The 22510-nt window shown below is 36.9% G+C and overlaps 1 protein-coding gene and 1 pseudogene across 4 annotated transcripts in view; both read right to left on the bottom strand.

The window, feature by feature from the left end:
- Nucleotides 1–22510, bottom strand: part of MIGA1 (mitoguardin 1) — a 91298-nt gene that overhangs the window by 13614 nt on the left and 55174 nt on the right. For all 4 annotated transcript variants that reach the window (XM_060139711.1, XM_060139710.1, XM_060139712.1 and 1 more), the window contains exons 8-11: nucleotides 14691–14791; nucleotides 1989–2107; nucleotides 1660–1732; nucleotides 528–614 (exon numbers count right to left, since the gene is read on the bottom strand). In XM_060139711.1, the coding sequence (XP_059995694.1) occupies nucleotides 528–614; nucleotides 1660–1732; nucleotides 1989–2107; nucleotides 14691–14791 (380 nt within the window). The remainder of the gene's footprint in view (nucleotides 1–527; nucleotides 615–1659; nucleotides 1733–1988; nucleotides 2108–14690; nucleotides 14792–22510) is intronic.
- LOC132516454 (small ribosomal subunit protein uS17-like) lies at nucleotides 6853–10020 on the bottom strand (annotated as a pseudogene).

Here is a 22510-nt window from a genome sequence, read left to right on the forward strand (position 1 = left end):
CTCAATTTGTATTTCTAGATTTCTGAGATCTATACTACTTCCTGGAACCTTCTTACTGAACAGGATTGAGGGACGTAGAGAAGAGGTATTAGAAATAACAATAGTGGTGGCTGTAGTAGCAGATCTAATGATAATTCTTACCGTGACATTCACAAGTTTTATGGCAAATTGAGAATAATTTATCAACTTGATCAAAACAGTGTGAACTTTATACAAAGAAAACAAATTAACCCAAGTAGAAATCAATGCTTTTTGGGCTACTTATTTATTTATTTTTTTGGCCATGCCACGCGGCATGAGGGATCTTAGTTCCCCAACCAGGGATCAAACCCATGCCCCCTGCAGTGGAAGTGTGGATTCTTCACCACTGGACTGCCAGGGAAGTCCCTGGGTTATTTATTTTCAATATGTGAACCTTTGTAACTATCTACAAAAACATTTTCTTCTATTAAAAATTTAATGCATCTTAATCTTCAGCTCAACTGAAATAACAACAATAAAAAAACCTGCCAACAAAACAAGTTTACCTTTCGTGCTTTTACAATTAACGCTGATAAAATTTTCCTCCCACTTTCAGCAAGGAATATCCTGTTGGCTGTTTCTGAAAGAATTACCTGAAAAATATCCATCCCCAAACAAAGAAAAAAGAGACCTATAATTAATTTGAATGGACATTTGACTTTATAGCATATCTATGCATAAATAACCCAAATACAGTCAATACATGGCATGTGACTCTATTTCAGCAGGCAGACCACAGAAAAGGTCCTAAGTTACTAAAATATAAATAGCTCTTGAGGGCTTCCGTGGTGGCGCAGTGGTTAAGAATCTGCCTGCCAATGCAGGGAACACGGGTTTGAGCCCTGGTCCGGGAAGATCCCACGTGCCACAGAGCAACTAGGCCCAAGCGCCACAGCTTACTGAGCCTGCGCTCTAGAGCCCGCGAGCCACAACTACAGAAGCAGCCCATACTCCGCAACAAGAGAAGCCACTGCAGTGAGAAGCCTGTGCACCGCAAAGAAGAGTAGCCCTTACTCGCCGCAACTAGAGAAAGCCCGCGCGCAGCAACGAAGACCCAATGCAGCCAAAAATAAATAAATAAATAAAACAAAATTTTTTTTAAAAAGAAAAATACTTAAAAAATAGATCTTGAACATATAATAAAAAAGATTAAAGGGAGATAAATATGAATTTAAATTCTGTTCAATTTCATATTAGAAAATCCAAAATAAATATTATACAACTCCAAAACACAGAAAAATAAAGATAATTTTGTTGTTAAATGACCTTATTTCATTTTAGGAAATCGATGATTTCACATCTGATTCAAATAAAAATATTCTAGAACACATGCTAATTGACAGTAAGAAAAAGGATCTATATTTTAAGCAGCAATTTATACACATACATCTTTAGCAACAAAATATTCTATTTTGACAAAATGTGGTAGACCCAGGAAGTTATAGCAGAGGATGACAAATGAAGACAAATGAAGGGAAACAGCAGGCAGGAAAAATAAACTTAGCAGACTTTTTATTTGCCAATAGGAATAAGGATAATAAAGAGCACAGGGCTGTCCTGTTTATATGCAGCTGGACTCTATGGCATGAGGGTGGGGATGAGTGGCTGGGTGAAGTCACTTACTGTTAAAAAAAATACCTGAAAAGCCTGTCGAATACAGTGAAGTTTGGCAAGAAAATCACTGTCTCCTAGGCACTCCAACATTTCAGTTCTAAGTAATAAACAGGGGAGACAACTGTTAAAGTGCATTTAAGATCAAGCCTACTACAAATGTGGACTCGAACAAGGCTTAACCTCGGGACCTTAATAAAAAAACACATGTCTTTTCAGTACTGACAAAACATGTAAAAATAATTTTTTTTGAGCCTTAGAACATATTTTCCCCTATTCTAATAAATATTTTTAACAAATATCAGACAAACATAGCAATAGCATCTTAATATTTTTTATAAACATAAGCATGATACCTAAGCACTCTTGAGTAAATTTTTCCTTCTTCAACTAAATGCATGGCCTCTTCATAAAAAGGGCAGTGGCAAAGAGACTCCAGACTGTAGATATGCTGTACTTCTTTGTGTTCTGCAAGCTAAGAATACAGTGGGTTAAAACAGACTACACTGATACGAGAAGAAAAACTATAAAAAATAGAAAATAGGATCTTGCTAATATTAAAATATACTCAATTTTATTAAAATGTGAAAATAATTCAGTAAGATTTTATAGCTAGTAAGATCTGAATTCATTTTATTTCAAAATTCAGTTGTAAAAAAAGAGTAAAACTTTATAACAAGCTTATAGTTAATTCTGAATACAACTACAGTTCACCAACAAGAAAAACTGATGATGAAGCATTGAAAAAAAAGAAGAGAATTTTATCATCCAAAGAATGCTTAAAAGCATTATAACTCATGATTGTAAATGAAGTAAAGTTGTCTACAAAAACACTGTAATAATCTCAATTTGGCTAATTCTAGGGAATTTTTTTTTTATATGTAGCTTCGACTAACCTTTGTATAACTGAAGAAGAGTCATGTACCTATGGCTAGCATAAAAACTCTACAAATGAAATTCCAGCCTTCTGATAGTTCATTAAAAAACAACAAATTTGTTGTACAGCAGAAACTAACACAACACTGTAAAGCAATTATACTCCAATAAAGATGCGAAAAAAAGAAAATGATGACAAAAAAGAAAAAACACTGCAAACACTATAGAGTTGCCAGCTAACAGGAAAACTCTGGAGTGATTTTATTTTTCAATACCAGGTGATCCATTTAAATGGGACGCTGTAGAGGTTTTTTGTTTGCTTTTAATAACAGCTTTACTGAGAGATAATTCACATACCATAAAATTCACCCATTTAAGTGTACAATTCAGTGGCTTTTTAGTATATTCACTGGGTGGTACAATCAGCACCACTTTCCAATTTCAGAATATTTTTACTATGCCAACAAGAAACCCTCTGCCCATCAGCAGTCGCTCCCTATGTCCCTTTCTCTCTAGGCCTGGGAAACCAATAATCTTTCAGTGTCTATGGAATTTCCCACTCTGGAAACTTCACATTAATTGAATCAAGTAATACGCAGCATTTTGTGTTTGGTTTTTTTCACATAGCATAATGTTTCCAAGGTTCATCTGTAACGCAGCATATATCAGTACTTTATTCTTTTTTATGGCTGAATTGTAGGGATATACCACATTTTGTTTATCCTTTTCTCAACTGATAGACTTGTGGGTTGTTCCCACTTTTTGATAATCATGAATAAGAAACACTGCTTTGAACATTTATGTACAAGTCTTTTATATTTTCAATTCCCTTGAGTATATATCTAAAAATGGAAGTGTCAGATGGTAACTCTATGTTTAACTTTTTGAGGAAACTGTTTTGCAAAGTGGCTGCACCGTTTTCCATTCCCACTAGCAATGTATGATGATTTAAATCTTTTCACACCTCTGCCAACAATTGTTATTGGCCATCTTTTTTTATTATAGCCAACCCTAGTGGGCGTGAAGTGGTTTAAATTTCTCTAATGACTAATGATGTGGAACATCTTTTATCTCCTTATTGGCCCTTGTATATCTTCTTTGGAAAAATGTCTGTTCAAATCCTTGGCCCATTTTTAAATTGGGTTATTTGTCTATTTATTGTTGTGTTGTAACGGTTCTTTATATATTCTGGATATAAGACCTTTATCAGATACACGATTTTCAAATATTTTCTCCCATTCTACTGTCTTCTCACTTTCTTGGTGTCCTTTAAAGCACAAAAGTTTCTACTTTTGATAAATGCCAATTAATTGTTTGTTTTCTTTTGTCTGCCTTAACTTTTTCTTTTGTGCAGAGCATCAAGGTTGGCCAGAGGTGAGAGGTTAGGGACTTCTAAGGTCTTTCCTGGACACATGCATAGCCCTGCACATGCTTATGGCCTTCTAGATTCTCAGAAATACACTGGAGCTTTTCAAAGCTCCCTATAAACATCTCATTGCCCAGTTTTTCCTTTTAAAAACTGGGGAATGAGGCAGCTCCAGTGTTAAACAATTACCACTGATATTTTTCAACAAAGGCTCTAGGGATAGAAATTTTGCACAGAGCAAGCTCTAAGTCAGGTCAAATAAAGACAAGTCCTGAGAATGGAGCTTTGCAAGGAGCTGCCATACAAGCCAAATAGTGACGATTCTCTAGTGATGGGACTTTGGGGAAGCTCCAAAGCCATTAAGTTTCTTCCAGTGGCTGCTGAGCCCCTGATTTTCACAGTTACCATAGATAGTTATGAAGCTGTTCGTTTTCAAGACTACTGTGGAGAAAGGGCTAGAAATAGAACAAGTTAAAAATTTACAAAGTTTACTGTTCTCATGGAGGTTCAGCTCTTTTCCTTGAATTTTTACAAATGTTTAATTTTCAGAGTTCTGAACATTTTGATTTTTGACAATGTTTGCCAGTGCTTTCATTGCTTTTGTGGAGGAGATCTTTGGAAGTTTTTACTCTGCTATTCCAGAAGTGTTTCTCCATGCTGCAGTTCTGGCACTTCATATGCACCCATGCTGGGCTAAATGCTTTAACTTGATTATCTCATTTCTTTACAACCACTCACAAAGTAGGTACTATTACTATCCACCTTTTATAGGCAAAGAAACAGAGATTTAGATTAGCAGGAACTTGCCCCAAGGCCCACTACTAAATGGTAGAACTTAAAACCAGGCATTCATTCCAGAGCTTATATGTACTTTTAAATATCAAACTATACATACTCTCCTATCAGCCTTATCCAAAAATCCAAAGGAGAATAAGTTTACACATCAGCATTATTTAGGACAGTATATATACGTCTATTGGTCCAGAGGCAAAAAAAACAAAAAGTAAACAAAATGACAATACCTGCCATTATATATACTATCTGCTTTAAGTAATATTTCCTGCATGTTTTAAGGAAGATATATTACGCTAAAGGCAAAGTGTATTTGAGGTTAAAAAAAAGCTAACAGTTTAAAAAATTAGAGTGGAAATTCTTTAGATATTAAATAATTTAAAGTTTTGTACCACTGTCAAAACGAATAGGATCTATGTACACCTACCAGCAGAGAAAAATTCTAAGGAGGAAACTGGGGCTCCAGTTAAACTCTCTACATAAAATAATTTATACTAATAAGAAGTGAACAAATCCAACAATGAGGGATTCCAGGATCAAGTCTTGATTTTTTAGTCTATCTTGTTTATTTGTTGGTTTGGCTGAGGTGATCGTTTAAGTCTCTTAAAATAAGCCTGCAGCTGTGAAAATACATCATATTTAAGATTTGACACTGGCTAACATTATCATCAATTCTTCATAAGAGACAATGACAACTCAGAAACATTAACTTAAATAATGTCTTAAGGACTTCCCTGGTGACGCAGCGGGTAAGAATCCGCCTGCCAATGCAGGAGGCACGGGTTCGATCCCTGTTCCAGGAAGATCCCACATGCTGCGGAGCAACTAAGTCCATGCGCCACAACTACTGAGCCTGCGCTCTGGAGCCCGCAAGCCACAACCACTGAGCCCACGTGCTGCAGCTACTGAAGCCCACGCGCCTAGAGCCCGTGCTCCACAACAAGAGAAGCCACCACAATGAGAAGCCTGCACGCCACAACGAAGAGTAGCCCCACTCGCCACAACTAAAGAAAGACCACGCACAGTAGCAAGACCCAACGCAGCCAAAAAAGTAAAAATAAAATTAAATCTTTAACAAAAAAAAAAGTCTTAAATTTTTTAAAGCAAAAAGCAAATCACTAAGATGATGGCTTAAATTCTCATTTTAGCATGTATCTTACAGGAAGAATTTTTTTGACAAAATTCCCAAAAACTTTTTAGAAGGTTTCAGAAAAAGATTAACATTTTACTAGAGCCGTTACTTCAGAAGCAGTCAGAAACACAGTTTAATCTCTGCATAACATGCAATTTACCATGAAAAAGGGTTCTTTTTCTTTGCTGGCTGAAACGTGAAATGTGCTTTCTTTCTAAATTATTTAACATCCCAAATTACTTCCCCCTTGCCCTCCGTGAGATGTCTTATCTTCTTTGACAAGCAATGACTTTGCTGAATGTGAAGTAGTATTTTTAAAAGCCTTAATATTTTTAAAAGCCTCTGAACAACCATGAAAGAAATGTCCAAAGTTCCAAAACTATTATAAGCTGGGGCATAAAATAGGCTAAGTTCAATTTTAATACAGACTATTTTTTACATTTACATTTTCCTTTCAAAATAATCACGTAAAATTACAAATAAGACTTACAGTTAAAGAAAGCGGGCTGATTGTATCTCCTATGTCACTAATAGAAAAGAAATAAAAAAGGAAATAAACCCACAATAACCACCTTCTAAAACAGCCCTCATGATGATTCTCTCTTCCTGGTACTTCATACCTCGTCCCATGTTGAAGAGGGCTGACCTGTGTAACCAATAACATATAGAAATAATGGAGTGTGATTTCTGAGGCTAGATTATAACAGTCACTGCTTCTGTCTCACTCTCTCTTGGGGAAGCCAGGTGCCACGTTGTGAACAGACTCCAGCAGTCTTATTGAAAAGTCCATAAAACCGTAAAAACTTAGGTTTTCTACCAACAGGGAGCACCAACATGCCATTCATGTAAGTGATCTTGGGGCAGATTCTCCAGCTCCAGTTAACCTTCAGATGACTGTAGCCCCAGCCAACATACTTGACTACAACTTCACAAAAGACCTCAAGCCAGAACCATTTCCAAATTCTTGACCCTCAGAACAATGAGATAACAAATATTTGCTATTGTTCTTATTATTGTATGGGAAATAACTGGGGGAGTGGGCAGGCGTCCAGTCTCAGAATTTCTGGAATCACTTCTTCGTGCTGGCAACCTCGGTGACCTTGAGCATGCTGAACTCGCAGTTTTGATCAGGGCCCAGCCTCCCCCACTGTGACAATGTCACAAATCTGGATGGCCCTGAAGCAGGGGGACAGGTCCATGGACATATTCTTATGTATTTTTGGATGTAGTGGAGGTAGTCTCAGTGGACAACAATAGTCCTCTGCATCTTCATCTTGGTCACCACACCAGATAGGATCTGCCCTCAGATGGAGACATTACCAGTAAAGGGACATTTCTTGTCAATGTAGGTGCCCTCAATGGCCTTCCAGGTGCCTTGAAGCCCAGGCCAATGTTCTTGTATTGGGGGAGCTTCTCCTTAACAGTTTCTCCAAGCAGGACCCTCTTTTTATTTTGAAAGATGGTATCTGCTGCCTTTGGTAGGGACGCTCAGTCCAGGAGTCACTCCTTATCTAATATATGTGGCTTCACAATTAAATACCAAAACGATGGGCTCCTTGGATTAGCCCTAGGATTTAGTTCTCACAGGACTAACCCCTAAGGCCCAAGAGCTCCAGAAAACCACCCCATAAGACTTGGATTTTAAGAAGGACTCCTAAAATGCTTGTGCCTCTATTAAACTCCAAGTGTGGAACCCCCAGGACTTAGAAGGCTCTAATCTAGATTAACACAAAGACACATGCCCTCTACTTGATTTAATCCCTAGGAAATTGAGGACTCTGGCAATTAACTCCCAAACTGGGGCATGTGGTCCCACTCTTTAGCACACACTTCTGAGACCCAGGACAGGAACTACAGCCTTGGCACCAGCCCCCAGCCCACATCTGAATTCTATTGGTTTTAGGACAATAAGTTGTGGGTAATTTATTACATAGCAATGGATAACTAATATAACAGTGGAAATAATACTAAGAGCAAAAGGAAGACACACAGATTTCCAAACACTGGAAAGCAAATGGAAGTGTGCGGACAGATGAAAGAGATGAGGAAGCCATAGTCCAGAATAAGTTCAAGAGGGGATACAGTCAAAGAGGAGACATTTGCTAAGCAGAGCCTCAAAGAGAACCAGGCTCACAGTGAGCAGGTATGAGGGCAGGACTGAAGAAGAGGGATTGAAAATAGTAGTTTAAATGAAAGTCTGTCCAAACAACTGTAGTTGTCCTATATCTTATTCTACTCTCTGCCCCAGAAAAAAAGAATTTGCAACCAGAGAACATTTCTCTTTAAAAATTGAACGGGGGCCTCCCTGGTGGCGCAGTGGTTAAGAACCTGCCTGCCAACGCAGGGGACACGGGTTCGAGCTCTGGTCCGGGAAGATCCCACATGCTGCGGAGCAACTAAGCCCGTGCGCCACAACTTCTGAGGCTGTGCTCTAGTGCCCGTGAGCTACAACTACTGAGCCCAAGTGCCACAACTACTGAAGCCCACATGCCTAGAGCCCGTGCTCGCAACAAGAGAAGCCACCGCAGTGAGAAGCCTGTGCACCGCAACGAAGAGTAGCCCCCGCTCGCCCCAACTAGAGAAAGCCCTCGCGTAGCAACGAAGACCCAATGCAGCCAAAAATAAATAAATAATATAAACTTAATAAAAAGAAAATTACTTGAACGTAAATTCCCTGGCAGTCCAGCGGTTAGGACTCCATGCTTTCACTGCCAAGGGCCTGGGTTCAATACCTGGTCAGGGAACTAAGATCTCACAAGCTGCATGGTGCAGCCAAAAAACAAACAAACAAAAATTACTTGAACTACCTGGGGGAAGTAAGTCTGCTAGGGTGAGTGATGGGTCCCCCAGAGTAAGGCCCTCTTCATTCTGCATCCAGGTGTGCCCTGAACATTATGCTCTTTACAGACCATTCATCCTAAAGAAAAGCCTGTCAATCAGCAACCTCAAAGAAGTCAACTGAGCCCAGTTATCCTTCCTGTTCACCTATTCAAGGAAGAAACAAACAGAAAACAATGCTCTCAACCTCCACAATCTACCTAAGGAAATCAGTCCAGTCACCAGCTAAGCTTTCACATTTAAAAGGAAAACCATTGGCACAAGAATGAGAGCCCAAAATAAAAGAGACAAATTGACCCCAGAGGAAGTAAGATAATTCTGGATCGCTATAAACAAGTGCTATCAAATCAGAGAGGTACATCAAAAGCTTTCCAAGCTTCCTTTTAGACTATAAGTAGAGGTATCTGAACTATAAGAAATAAAATTTTTTCTCTTTAAAGAGCACCCTAAAACTTATATATTAAACATGCACACAGTGCAGAGTAGTAATTCTAAGAAAAACTAAATTTACAGCTAAAAACTCTCTCTCTGCAATATTAGTTTCTACCTATCAAATGACAATCTCTTTAACAGATGGGAGAGTTAGGAGAGTACTCAATGCAGTGGTACCCTAACATTAAAAAGACTTTTCAGAACTTGAAAATTAAGCTAAGTGAAAGAACATCAAACACAAAAGATCATATATTGAGTGATTCTATTTGTATGAAATGCCCAGGATAGGCAAATTCATAGAAACAGAAGGTATAGGAGTAAGTGCCAAGGGCGATTAGGCAGAGAAAAGGGAGAGAAAAGGGAGCGATGACCAATAGGGAGGAGTTTCTTTTGGGGGTGATAAAAATTTTCTAGAATTAGAAAGTTTGCACACCTCTGAATATACTAAAAAACACTGAATTGTATACTTCAAAACAGTGAATTTTATAGTATGTGAATTATATCTCAATAAAGCTATTATTTAAAAAAAAGACTTTTCAGAGAAAAAAGGCTCTGGTTCCAAACCAATGTTTGGCAAAGCTTATACAGGAAAATTTTGTTAATCACTTTCACAAATGACTGACCAACCTTAGAGAAAAGCCTATGCCAGGACTTGTTTTAATCTAAATAGGTGAAAACTCTTTCTGATAATTCTGAATAAAGCTTTCAAATGATCACAAACTGTTTAACTTCATAAGCAGTTCTGGTCTTATTTTCTTAATAACTTTCTTCATTAAGCAGTTTTTCTTAAGTGCTTGGCATATAGTAAATGCTATTAAAAATAATTTAACAAACATTTCTTAGTACGCAATTTATCTTGGAACATTCACATTCTGAGATCATACATTTATACCCTAGAAGCATTCCTAGGAGGTTTCTCAGATAGTGAGCCCTTCTTGTGGTATTCATGCATTTTGTTTTCCATAAGATTTTTTTTTAGTTTATCAAAGCTTTGTAACTTAAACCACAAATTTAAAGTGAGTACAATGAATACTTGGCAAATTTTTTTTTTTTTTTTTTTTTTGGCAGTACACGGGCCTCTCACTGTTGTGGCCTCTCCCGTTGTGGAGCACAGGCTCCGGACGCACAGGCTCAGCGGCCATGGCTCACGGGCCCAGCCGCTCCGCGGCATGTGGGATCTTCCCAGACCGGGGCACAAACCCGTGTCTCCTGCATCGGCAGGCAGACTCTCAACCACTGCGCCACCAGGGAAGCCCGGCAAAATATTTTTTAAGGTTGCATATTATAAAGAAACTTTAGAGCAATTTGCTCTAAAGGTATATTGTTCTTCACAGTGGAAAAAATGCAAAGTGACTTGCAATTCTCTTTACAAACCATTTAGGACATAAGTGTCTACAGCAAGAAAGATAAAAAGCATTTGACAAAATAAAACATCCTTTTATGATAAAAATTCTCAACAAACTGGCATAGAAGGAATGCACCTCAACATAATAAAGGCCACATATGACAAGCCCACAGCTAACATCATATTCAACATTGAAAGGTCGAAAACTCTTTCTCTAAGATCAGGAACAAGACAAGGGTGCCCACTCTCACCAATCCTATTTAACATAGCACTGTTAAGTTCTAGCCAGAGCAATTAGGCAAGAGACACAAAGAAAAGACATTCAAATCAGAAAGAAGTAAAACTGCCTCTGTTTGTACATGATATGATCTTATACACAGAAAAATCCTAAAGACTCCACCAAAAAACTATTAGAACTAATAAACAAATTCAGTAAAGTTGCAGGATACAAAAATCAATATACAAAAATCAGTTCCATTTCTATGCCCTAAAACAAACTATCAAAAAGAGAAATTAAGAAAAGTCCCATTTACAGTAGCATGAAAAAGAGTAAAACACTTAGGAATGAATTTAACCGAGGAAATGAAAAATCTGTAGAGTGAAAACTATAATATTTTGATGAAGAAACTGAAGAAGACACGAATAAATGAAAAGACACTCATGTTCATGGATCAGAAGAATTAATATTGTTAAAATGTCCATACTACCTAGAGCCATTAGAGATTCATTGCAATCCCTACCAAATTCCAATGGAATTTTCCACAGAAACAGAAAAAGAAATCCTAAAATTTGTGTGGAAACACAAAAGACCCCAACTAGCCAGAGCAATCCTAAGAAAGAACAAAACTGGAGGTATTCTACTTCCTGAGTTCATACAATAATACAAAGCTGAAGTAATCACACAGTATCATACTTGTATAAAAACAGACACAGACCAATGGAACAGAACCAAGAGCCCAGAAATAACCCTTGCATATAAAGTCAACCAATATTTGACAAAAGGGCCAAGAATATTCAGTGGGGAAAGGACTCTTCAATAAACGGTAGTGGGAAAACTGGATAACCACATGCAGAAAGACATTGGAACCCTATTTTACACCACTCACAAAAATTAACTCAAAATGAATTAAAGACATAAACATAAGACCTGAAACCATAAAACTCCTAAAAAAAAAATAGGGAGAAAAAGCTCCTTGACATTTGTCTTGACAACAATATTTTGGATATGACACCCAAAGCACAAGCAACAAGGCAAAAATAAACAAGTGGGACTGAATTAAACTAAAAAGCTTCTGTACAGAAAAAGAAACAATCGACAAAATGAAAAGGCAACCTACAGAATGGGAAAAAATATTTGCAAACCATCTATCTGATAAGGGGTTAATATTCAGAGGGCCTGAATAGACATTTTTCCGAAGAAGACACAAATGGCCAACAGGTACATTAAAAGGTGTTAAACATCACTAATCATTAGGGAAATGCAAGTCAAAACTATAATGAAACATCACCTCAAACAGAATAGCTATCAGCAAAAAGACAAGAGATAACAAATGCTGGCGAGGATGTGGAGAAAAGGAAACCCTGGTGCATGGTTGGTAGAAATGTAAACTGGTACAGCTACTATGGAAAACAATATGGATGTTCCTGAAAAAATTAAAAATATAATTCAGCAATTCTACTTCTTTTCTAGGTATATACCAAAAAATATAATTCAGGGCTTCCCTGGTGGCGTAGTGGTCAAGAATCTGCCTGCCAATGCAGGTGACATTGGGTTTGAGCCCTGGTCCGGGAAGACCCCACATGCCACAGAGCAACTAAGCCTGTGCGCCACAACTACTGAGCCTGCGCTCTAGAGCCCACGAGCCACAACTACTGAGCCTGCATGCCACAACTACTAAAGCCTGTGCGCCTAGAGCCTGTGCTCCGCAAAAAGAGAAGCCACTGCAACGAGAAGCCCAAGCACCGCAACAAAGAGTAGCCCCCACTTGCCGCAACCACAGAAAAGCCCGCATGCAGCAATGAAGACCCAACGCAGCCAAAAATAGAATTAAACAGCATAAAATAAAAAAATTAAAAAAATATATATGTATATAATTCAGCAATCCTACTGTTTTTCGGGTATATATCAAAAAAAAATGAAATCACTATCTTGAGATATCTGCATTCCGATGTTCATTGCAGCACTATTCACAATAGCCAAGAAATGGAAACAAGTCAAATGTCCATCAATGGATGAATGGATAGAGAAGATGTGGTATACATATATTTATATATATTCAATGGAATATTATTCATCCATGAGAAAGAAAGAAATCCTGCCATTAACAATATGTATGGGGCAGGGCCTTGAAGGCATTATGTTACGTGAAGTCAGACAGAGAAAGACAAATACAGTTCACCCTTCAACAATGTGCTGGTTAGGGGTGCTGACCCCCCATGTGGTTGAAAATAGTCATCCCATGGTTTCCTCAAAGGACTGGTTCCAGGACCTGCCTCGGACACCAAAATCCTCAGATGCTCAAGTCCTATTGTTGGCCCTTAGTATTCGCAGTTTCACATCCTCGGATTCAACCAACTGCAGATAATGTAGTATGTATTTATTGAAAAAAAATCCACGTATAAATGCACTACACAGTTCAAACCTATGCAATTCCAGGGTCAACTGTACTGTATGGTATCACGTACATGTGGGATCTAAAAAAGCCAAACCCATAAAAACAGAGATTTAGAATGGTGAGTGCCAGGAACTGGGGGTGGGAAAAATGGGGAGATGCTGGTCAAAGTGTACAAATGTCCAGTCAGAAGATGAGTAAGTTCTGAGGATCTAATGTACAGCATAGTGACCCCAGTTAACAATACTACATTATATGCTTGAAAGTTGCTAAGAGGGTAGATCTTAAACGTTCCCACCACAAAGAAAAAAAGGTAATCATGTGAGGTGCTGGATGTGTTAACTAACCTTACTGTGTTCATTATTCCACAATATATGTGTATCAAATCATCACTTAGTACAGCTTAAACTTACACAAAGTTATATGTCAACTATATCTCAATAAAGCTAGAAAAAACAGAAAGATAACCCTGTCTATATAGAATAGTAAAAAGAAGAGGAAATAGGTTCTTCATAAAACAAGTAGATATGTTCTGTGTGTTGCAAACTTACAAGTATAAAAATATAAGGAAAAAGATGAACAATTCAGGAGATGATACTGTGAGCAATAGCTAAAATATACATATACAGAAAAATCTTGAGACAATGAAAGATTATGGTCAGTACAGCTTTAAAAAAGGCAGAATCAAGGTTTAGGGTACAGGGTGTTGGAACACCTAAAGCTTTCCACACTAGAGCTTGAATTCACACATCAATTACAGATGTGTGATACTATCGATATGAAAAAGGACAGCATTAGTATCCAAAATCTACCATAAAAATGAAATAATTCTAAGACAAAACTGGCCATATGTGATTTTTTAAAGCTGTTTCAAGTAGAAAAAGATGACCACTTTGCAATCTTCTCTTTGGATGAAAAATTTAAATCTCAGTGGAAAACAAATTACCCATAAATCTGTAATTCAGTGATCACCACTCCCTACACATTAGTGTATTTATATCTAGTCGTCTTTTCCTCAGCCTAAATACTTACATAATATACCACATACATGTTTTTCTTTATTACAAAATTACAAGCATACTCTCTGTATAAAACCTACATACCACTCTTTTCGCTTAACATGTGTTCCCATGTCATTAAAAATTATTGGAAACATGTTTATGGCAATATAATACTTCAAATTATGGATGTTCCATAATTTGGTATTAGACTGTTTTCAGTTTTTCATTATTATTAAAAATGCTACAGTGAATATTTTTATATATAAATCTTTGAATCCGATCATTTCCTTGGAAAAAATATCTAGAGGTATGATCTCTCAGCTAAAGAATCTGAATATGTTTAAGACACTTGATATAAGGTTAATTGCTTTCCGTTGAGACACTTATATGCCTCACCCATAATCCACAGTGTATGAAAGTGCTTATCTAAAGTTTGTGTTTACATGTCCACCTCTCTAAAGAGACTCTAAGCTCCTGTGGGAACTTATATTCATGGTATATTCATCTTTGTATCCTGGTATCTTATCATCTTTGTATCTCTGTATCTATCTACAGAGTTGATACTCAATAAATGGCTACTGAACTGAATTACAGCACAATGGCAAAACTGTATTCTCCACCTAAAAAGAATAAGAAATCCTCATTAGGAACATACATGTCCTACCTCTGCTGCTGAAGCAAAAGAATCGGTTGATGTGACACTCAAGGTGTCTCTCAGGCCAAAGTCATCCATATTCCCCTTCATGGTGATATCTGTATCTTTATCTTAAAAGAAAAGGTGAAAAGTTCAGAAATTGACATTCCTTGTCATTGCCATATTTCATATTCTATGGTTGGTTTTTCTTTTTCTTTTTTCGTTTGAACATCAGTCTTTATTTAGAATTCTGGAATCTAAAAGGAAAACAATACAAATCAATGGAAAATAATCTGACAAGACTCAAAGTGCTTCAAACTGATTCTGAACACTGCCAAGAAGAGGAGAAAGTACTATAAAGGAGACATGTTTATTTTTAAAAAATATTAAACTATTTCAGATTTTAAAAGCTTCTGAGTAAATAACAACTTAAACTGGTATATAATAACTGGAGTTGGATTATCTACCAGCTATCAGCATATACCACAGATAGCCTGAAACAGAGCAATTTAAGTTGCAAGTGGCCTTGCCCAAATCGGGATAACTGGTAGGTTCATTCAAATTAAATGAATTATTCGCATAAAATGTGGTCTGGCCAGTCACTTGTGATAAACTGACCAATTAAAATAATTCAGGAAGATACCTTCAGTCTCTAAGGTCTACTTTAAAACACTAAAAGGCCCAAAATGATCTGGTTTAGGTCCCTCATGTTTATTCTGCTTACTTGAGGATCAAATATAACTGCCCCAATGATTTTATTTTTATTTATTTTTTGGCCACACTGTGGCGGCTTGTGGGTCTTAGTTCCCCAACCAGGGACTGCAACTGGGCCCCTGGCAGTGAGGGCACAGAGTCCTAACCACTGGACTGCCAGGGAATTCCTCCCCAATGATTTGCAGTGTTGAAAAATTTTAAAGGCATTTGTAAATGGCTAATATGACCATACCAAGACAGGCTACCTATTACCAATACAAAGCATTCTGAACGTCGATGTCAATATCTTCACATACTATCATCTAACTGTTAACATTACATTTTCATTGGTACAGCTACTATGGAGAACAGTATGGAGGTTCCTTTAAAAACTAAAAATAGAGCTACCATATGATCTTGCAATCCATTCCTGGGCATATATATGGAGAAAAACATGGTCCGAAAGGATACATGCACCCCAATGTTCATTGTAACACTGTTTACAATAGCCAAGACATGGAAGCAACCTAAATGTCCATCAACAGAGGAATGGATAAAGAAGATGTGGTACATATATACAACGGAATCTTATTCAGCCATAAAAAAGAACGAAATAATGCCATTTGCAGCAACATGGATGGACCTAGAGACTGTCATACTAAGTGAAGTAACTCAGGGAAAGAGAAATATCTTAATGATATGGCTTATATGTGGAATCTAAAATGAAATGATACAAATGAACTTATTTACAAAACAGAAACAGACTCACAGACTTAGAGAAGGAACTTATGGTTACCAGGGAGGAAGGGTGGGGGGAAGGGATAGTTAGGGAGTTTGGGATTGACATGTACACACTGCTGTAGTTAAAATGGATAACCAACAAGGACCTACTGATTGGCACAGGGAACTCTGCTCAATATTATGTAACAACCTAAATGGGAAAAGAATTTGAAAAAGAATAGATACATATATATATACATATATAACCAAATCACTTTTCTGTTTATAGTTTTTTAACTATCACAATATTGTTAATCAACTATACTCCAATATAAAATAAAAAGTTAAAAAAAATTACATTTTCAAACAAATTCAGTACTCACTTATAGATGTGACTACATTGTAGCAAGCAACTGATACTCTTCAAATTCTATCACAAGTATGAAAAAAGCAAAGAACAAAATATATATAGATTTTTATTTTGATTTTCAATCTGCTAAATTTGTCAGATACTTAATCTTGTTTGAAAAGAAATCGAAATCTCTTTGGCTTTCATTAATCCAAGTTTCTATTCCATCATTTTTTCCCAAAATAAAGTTCATTACCTTTACCATAAATGTTCCAAATCCTGTTTACAACCCCCAAGTACCAGAAAACAGACCTTTTGTGATGATCTACAGGAAGTGTAAAGTTTTAAAAAATTCAAACCATCAATTTAGTTGAAACTCAAGTTTTGCCATTTGTATTCCAATCTCTAAGCCAAGCAGAAGGGTGAATTGGGACAAGGTTTATTCCTATTAAGTATCAAAAATAACCATACGTATAGCATATTTTTTTCTACTTTATATCTGATAGGACCATAGTTGACATTTTAACCATTTATCTTCCAAATTTAAGTTATAATTGTTTTCAAATGAAGCTTACATCAATCCTTTTAAAATACCTAACTTGTCAGTTCAAAATCCTACTACTAAATGACTATTAACTGAACAAAATCTGAGGTTAAATTATTCTATTTTCAAAAATAAAAGTTCTTTTAGGAATTTAAAATTTTTTCATCAAACTTGAGAACAAAACAACATAATCGTTTTACATTTATAAACAGCTATAAAACTGGTATTTTGGGGCACTCAGGTATCCAGAAAAATTCTCAGTATTCTCTTTTCAGTGCATATATGACCTTTGAAAATACATACACAAACTCTGAGGAATCAATTATTTACAAAATTAAATCAGCATTCATAACTTTCAAACCTTTATCTTAATTATTTTCCATCATTGGTATTAATTCTGCAAAAAAAAAAATCACACTACAACCTTCATTATGCCAAAGCACTTTTAAAGTGGGATTAAGTTACAAGCCAACTAAGTTAAATCTTGGTTCCATATGACTTTTGCTATTTTCAGAGTAGAACACAGACATTTATCTTATGTCACTTTACCTTTCAGACATTACCCAGGAGCTGTTAAAAGTCTGTTTTACTTCACTCAACAGTAACCAGCCATTCAATGTCATCCAGATCAGTTACCATGGTTGTATTTTATTTTTTTTTAAATCTAACAAAGAAAAGTGGCTCCGAGGAACTGGAAAGTCTTACTCATTAAACCCAACTTCATAAACCACAGACCATATCTCTCATTTCAGTAATTGTTATGATTCCTGGAATGACAGCTTAATAATTTTGAAGAGAAATAATACATCTGTTTTTTAGATAAGCCAATAAGAAGTATAAAGAAAGAATATTGGGCAATATATAACTGCTTTTGTGCAGTTTTAAAATTTACAATACTTAAATTTTTAATTTTTTTTTTTTTTTTAAGTTTTAGCTGCATTGGGTCTTTGTTGCTGTGTGAGGGTTTTCCCTAGTTGCAGTGAGCGGGGGGCTACTCTTTGTTGCGGTGTGTGAACTTCTCATTGTGGTGGCTTCTCCTGTTGCGGAGCACAGGTTCTAGGAACACGGGCTTTAGTAGCTGTGGCACGCGGGCTCAGTAGTTGTGCCTTGCGGACTCTAGAGCGCAGGCTCAGTAGTTGTGGCAAATGGGCTTAGCTGCTCCGAGGCATGTGGGATCTTCCCGGACCAGGGCTTGAACCTGTGTCCCCTGCATTGGCAGGCGGATCCTTAACTACTGTGCCACCAGGGAAGCCCTGCCAAATATATTCTTTACTCAAGTTTTCGGTTTCTCTTGAAACTTCTCCAACATATAAATTTCTCTCCTTCTGTTCCCTTGCCCCATGCTACCCAGGAACACATACTGTTTTATAATATGCAGCTCAAGTACTATCTAACCCCTGCATGCATTCTCCTCCAAAAACTACCTAATTTGTTGCTTTTATGTAACGCAGTACAGAAAAGATGTTAAAACCATGGGTTCTGGAGCCAGACAGCTTAGATTCAAAGTCTGACTCTGCTACTTTTTAGCTGTGTAACCTTGGGTAAGTTTCTTATCTTCTCCATTCCTCAGTGTTCTCAACTGTAAAATCGGAATAAAATCTACCACACAGGGCTGTGTGAGGATTAAACAAGTTAATATAGTCGGCCCTCCATAACTACAGGTTCCACATCAGAGGAGCCAACCAACCACAGATGGGGGGAAAAAAAATCCAGAATATTCCAAAAAGCAAAGCTTGAATGTGCTGTGTGCCAAGAACTATTACATAGCACTTACATTGTATTTGCAACTATTTACATAATATTTACATTGTACTAGGTATTATACATAATCTAGAGATGATTTAAAGTATATGGAAGGATGTGCATAGGTTATATGCAAATACTACAACATTTTATATAAGGGACTTGAGCATCCACGGATTTTGGTATCCACGGGGAGCAGGGATGACTGTATATGTAAAGTAAGCACTGAATAAATGTTAGCTATTCATATTATTATGCAAAAAATAAGGACATACCATTTAATACACTCTCTGAATCTTTATTACTGCCTGAATATGTAACCTGTCTGTCCAGCTGGACTGAAACAACTTGAGTGGATGAACTTTCTCTTTTTTTCTCTTTCCTTTTTCTTTCCTTTTTTCTTTTTTCTGATGGTTCCTACAGTTCTCAGTACAGCATTGAACACATTGCAAACAATTATTTGTTCACATAAACTAAATAAAACTTCTTATTATAGATTGACCATTCTCAACACATGAAAAATCCCTATTTTAAAACCTCTCATGTATTTCCCCTGGGTTATTTTGCTTGTTCTATGACTTTAACTTGTTTTAAGAGCACTCTTAAAATTCTTATGTTTCTAAAATCCAACCCTAAATTAATTAAACTTATGATACTATAAACATGAAATATGCAGCTTAAGCCCCTTAAGGACTCATCATTAACCTTAGAAGTGCCTAAAAGAAAGCTTTCCACATAATTGGATGATTAAATATAAAAAAAATGCTCCATGTGTTGCCTCATTGGCTCTCAGTGGGGCAGCTTTTTTTTTTCTAACCTTCTTAAATAGTAAATCTAACATTTTTAAGAACATTTTTTTACATGTCTCAATCATCCAGAACTTTTAAAACATTCATGCATAGACATAAACTATGTTCTTTGGAAGAACACTGAAAGTATACTGCTTACTTTTAACTAAATAGTCATATATTTTAGGCTGAAAATCTGACTGGATTCAAGTCTTCCTCCTTCTTTAACAATCTCATAATTCACATATTACTTAAGTTTTTTCCAAAGCAGAATTTGTTTGAAAGTTATACAAAGAAAAAGAAAAAACGAGAGGACACTTCAGCTCTGGAATTTGGAACCTCAAGCCTGGATCTATTTCTTTAAACCAAACCAAGTGGGTTTTATGCATGTCTCACTTTTGCCATGCCCAGGCATATTCTATTTTCTGTCACTTAGAAGGCATCAGGTCTATTTTAACTTCAGCAGGTTCTAGTGGAGATTCCAAAGATGCCACTCTTCTTTTCAAATCCAGGCTGTCCACTGTGGATTTTATAACACCAACAAGAAGAGGGAGCCTGCCAAATGTCTCAATGTCATCTGACTTCTATGTCAGCAGCTATTCTCCAGATGATTTTTAGCAGTTTAAATATGACGTGGAACCTTATCTTTTTTATGGTTTTAATAAAAATGGAAAAGGTCCTGCTGCTGACAAGTTATTTTCCAGAATCTGCTATAACCTGTTAAAATAATTAAGAAATCTAGAAAATTACTGCTGTTCTTTGTTTATCCTGTATGACTATGTGCTCCTTCCACACTGTGGATAATTTTTTACTCTCATTTATTTTAATACTACAGAAAAGTTTGAGAGAAAAAAACAAACTGGAATACAAAAACCAAAAACAACATAGGGGAGGGGGAACTGGATGAAGGTAGTCAAAGGTACAAACTTCCAGGTATGTAATGTAAAACATAATAAATATAATTTACACTATTTGATGTTATATATGAAAGTTGTTAGGAGAGTGAATCCTGGGACTTCCCTGGTGGACCAGCGGTAAAGAATCCGTCTTAAAATGCAGGGCACACGGGTTCGATCCCTTGGTCAGGGAACTAAGATCCCACATACCGTGGGGCAACTAAGCCCATGCCACAACTACTGAGCTTGCGTGCCTCAACTAGAGAGCCTGCATGCTGCACACCACAGAGTTAAGGCATTCTCAACTCCACATGCCACAACTACAGACCCCACGTGCTCTGGACCCCATGCACCACAACTAGACACAGAAAAACCCACACACCACGACAAGAGAGAAGCCCGTGCACTGCAACGAAAGATCCCGCATGCCTCAACGAAGATCCTGCGTGCTGCAAATGAGACGTGACGCAGCCAAATAATAAATAAATAAATCTAAAAAAGAGAGAGTAAATCCTAAGAGTTCACATCACAATAAAATTTTTTTCCCTATTTCTTTTTTTTGTATTGCCTATTTCACCGATTTATTTTTGTATGTATTTTTTTACATCAGGTTCTTATTAGTTATCTATTTTATACATATTAGTGTATATATGTCAATCCCAATCTCCCAAGTCATCCCACCACCACCACCCCCATCCCCGCTCCCCCCGTTGGTGTCCATATGTTTGTTCTCTACATCTGTGTCTCTATTTCTGCCTTGCAAACTGGTTCATCTGTACCATTTTTTTAGATTCCACATATATGTGTTAACATATGATATTTGTTTTTCTCTTTCTGACTTACTACACTCTGTATGACAGACTGTAGGTCCATCCATGTCTCTACAAACAACCCAGTTTTGTTCCTTTTTATGGCTGAGTAATATTCCATTATATATATGTACCACATCTTCTTTATCCATTTGTCTGTCGATGGGAATTTAGGTTGCTCCCATGATCTGGCTATCGTAAACAGTGCTGCAATGAACATTGGGGTGCGTGTGTCTTTTTGAATTATGGTTTTCTCTTGGTATATGCCCAGTAGTGGGATTGCTGGGGCACACAGTAGTTCTAATTTTAGTTTTTTAATGAAACTCCATACTGTTCTCCAGAGTACCAATTTACATTCCCACCAGCACTGCAAGAGGGTTCCCTTTTCTCCACACCCTCTCCAGCATTTGTTTGTAGATTTTCTGATGATGCCTCATTGTAGTTTTGATTTGCATAATAATTAGTGATGTTCAGGAGCTTTTCACATGCCTCTCGGCCATCTGTATGTCTTCTTTGAAGAAATGTCTATTTAGGTCTTCTGCCCATTTTCTGACTGGCTTGTTTGTTTTTTTAATATTGAGCTGCATGAGCTGTTTACATATTTTGAAGATTAATCCTTTGTTGATTCATTTGCAAATATTTTCTCCCATTCTGAGGGTTGTCTTCTCGTCTTGTTTATGGTTTCCTTTGCTGTGCAAAAGCTTTTAAGTTTCATTAGGTCCCATTTGTTTATTTTTGTTTTTATTTCCATTACTCAAGGAAGCGGGTCAAAAAAGATCTTGCTGTGATTTATGTCAAAGAGTGTTCTTCCCATGTTTTCCTCTAAGAGTTTTATAGTGTCTGCTCTTACATATGGGTCTTTAATCCTTTTTGAGTTTATTTTTGTGTATGGTGTTAGGAAGTGTTCTAGTTTCATTCTTCTACATGTAACTGTCCAGTTTTCCCAGCACCACTTATTGAAGAGGTTGTCTTTTCTCCATTGTATACCCTTGCCTCCTTTGTCATAGATTAGTTGACCATAGGTGCGTGGGTTTATCTCTAGGCTTTCTATCCTGTTTCACTGATCTACATTTCTGTTTTTCTGCCAGTACCATATTGTCTTAATTACTGTAGTTTTGTAGTACAGTCTTAAGTCAGGGAGTCTGATTCCTCCAGCTCCATTTTTTTTCCTCAAGATTGCTTTGGCTATTCAGGGTCTTTTTTGTCTCCAAACAAATTTTAAGATTTCTTTGTTCTAGTTCTGTAAAAAATGCCACTGGTAATTTGATAGGGATTGCATTGAATCTGTAGATTGCTTTGGGTAGAATA

This window comes from Lagenorhynchus albirostris, chromosome 2 (assembly GCF_949774975.1).
Source record: "Lagenorhynchus albirostris chromosome 2, mLagAlb1.1, whole genome shotgun sequence".
In the NCBI taxonomy this organism is placed as follows: Eukaryota; Metazoa; Chordata; class Mammalia; order Artiodactyla; family Delphinidae; genus Lagenorhynchus; species Lagenorhynchus albirostris.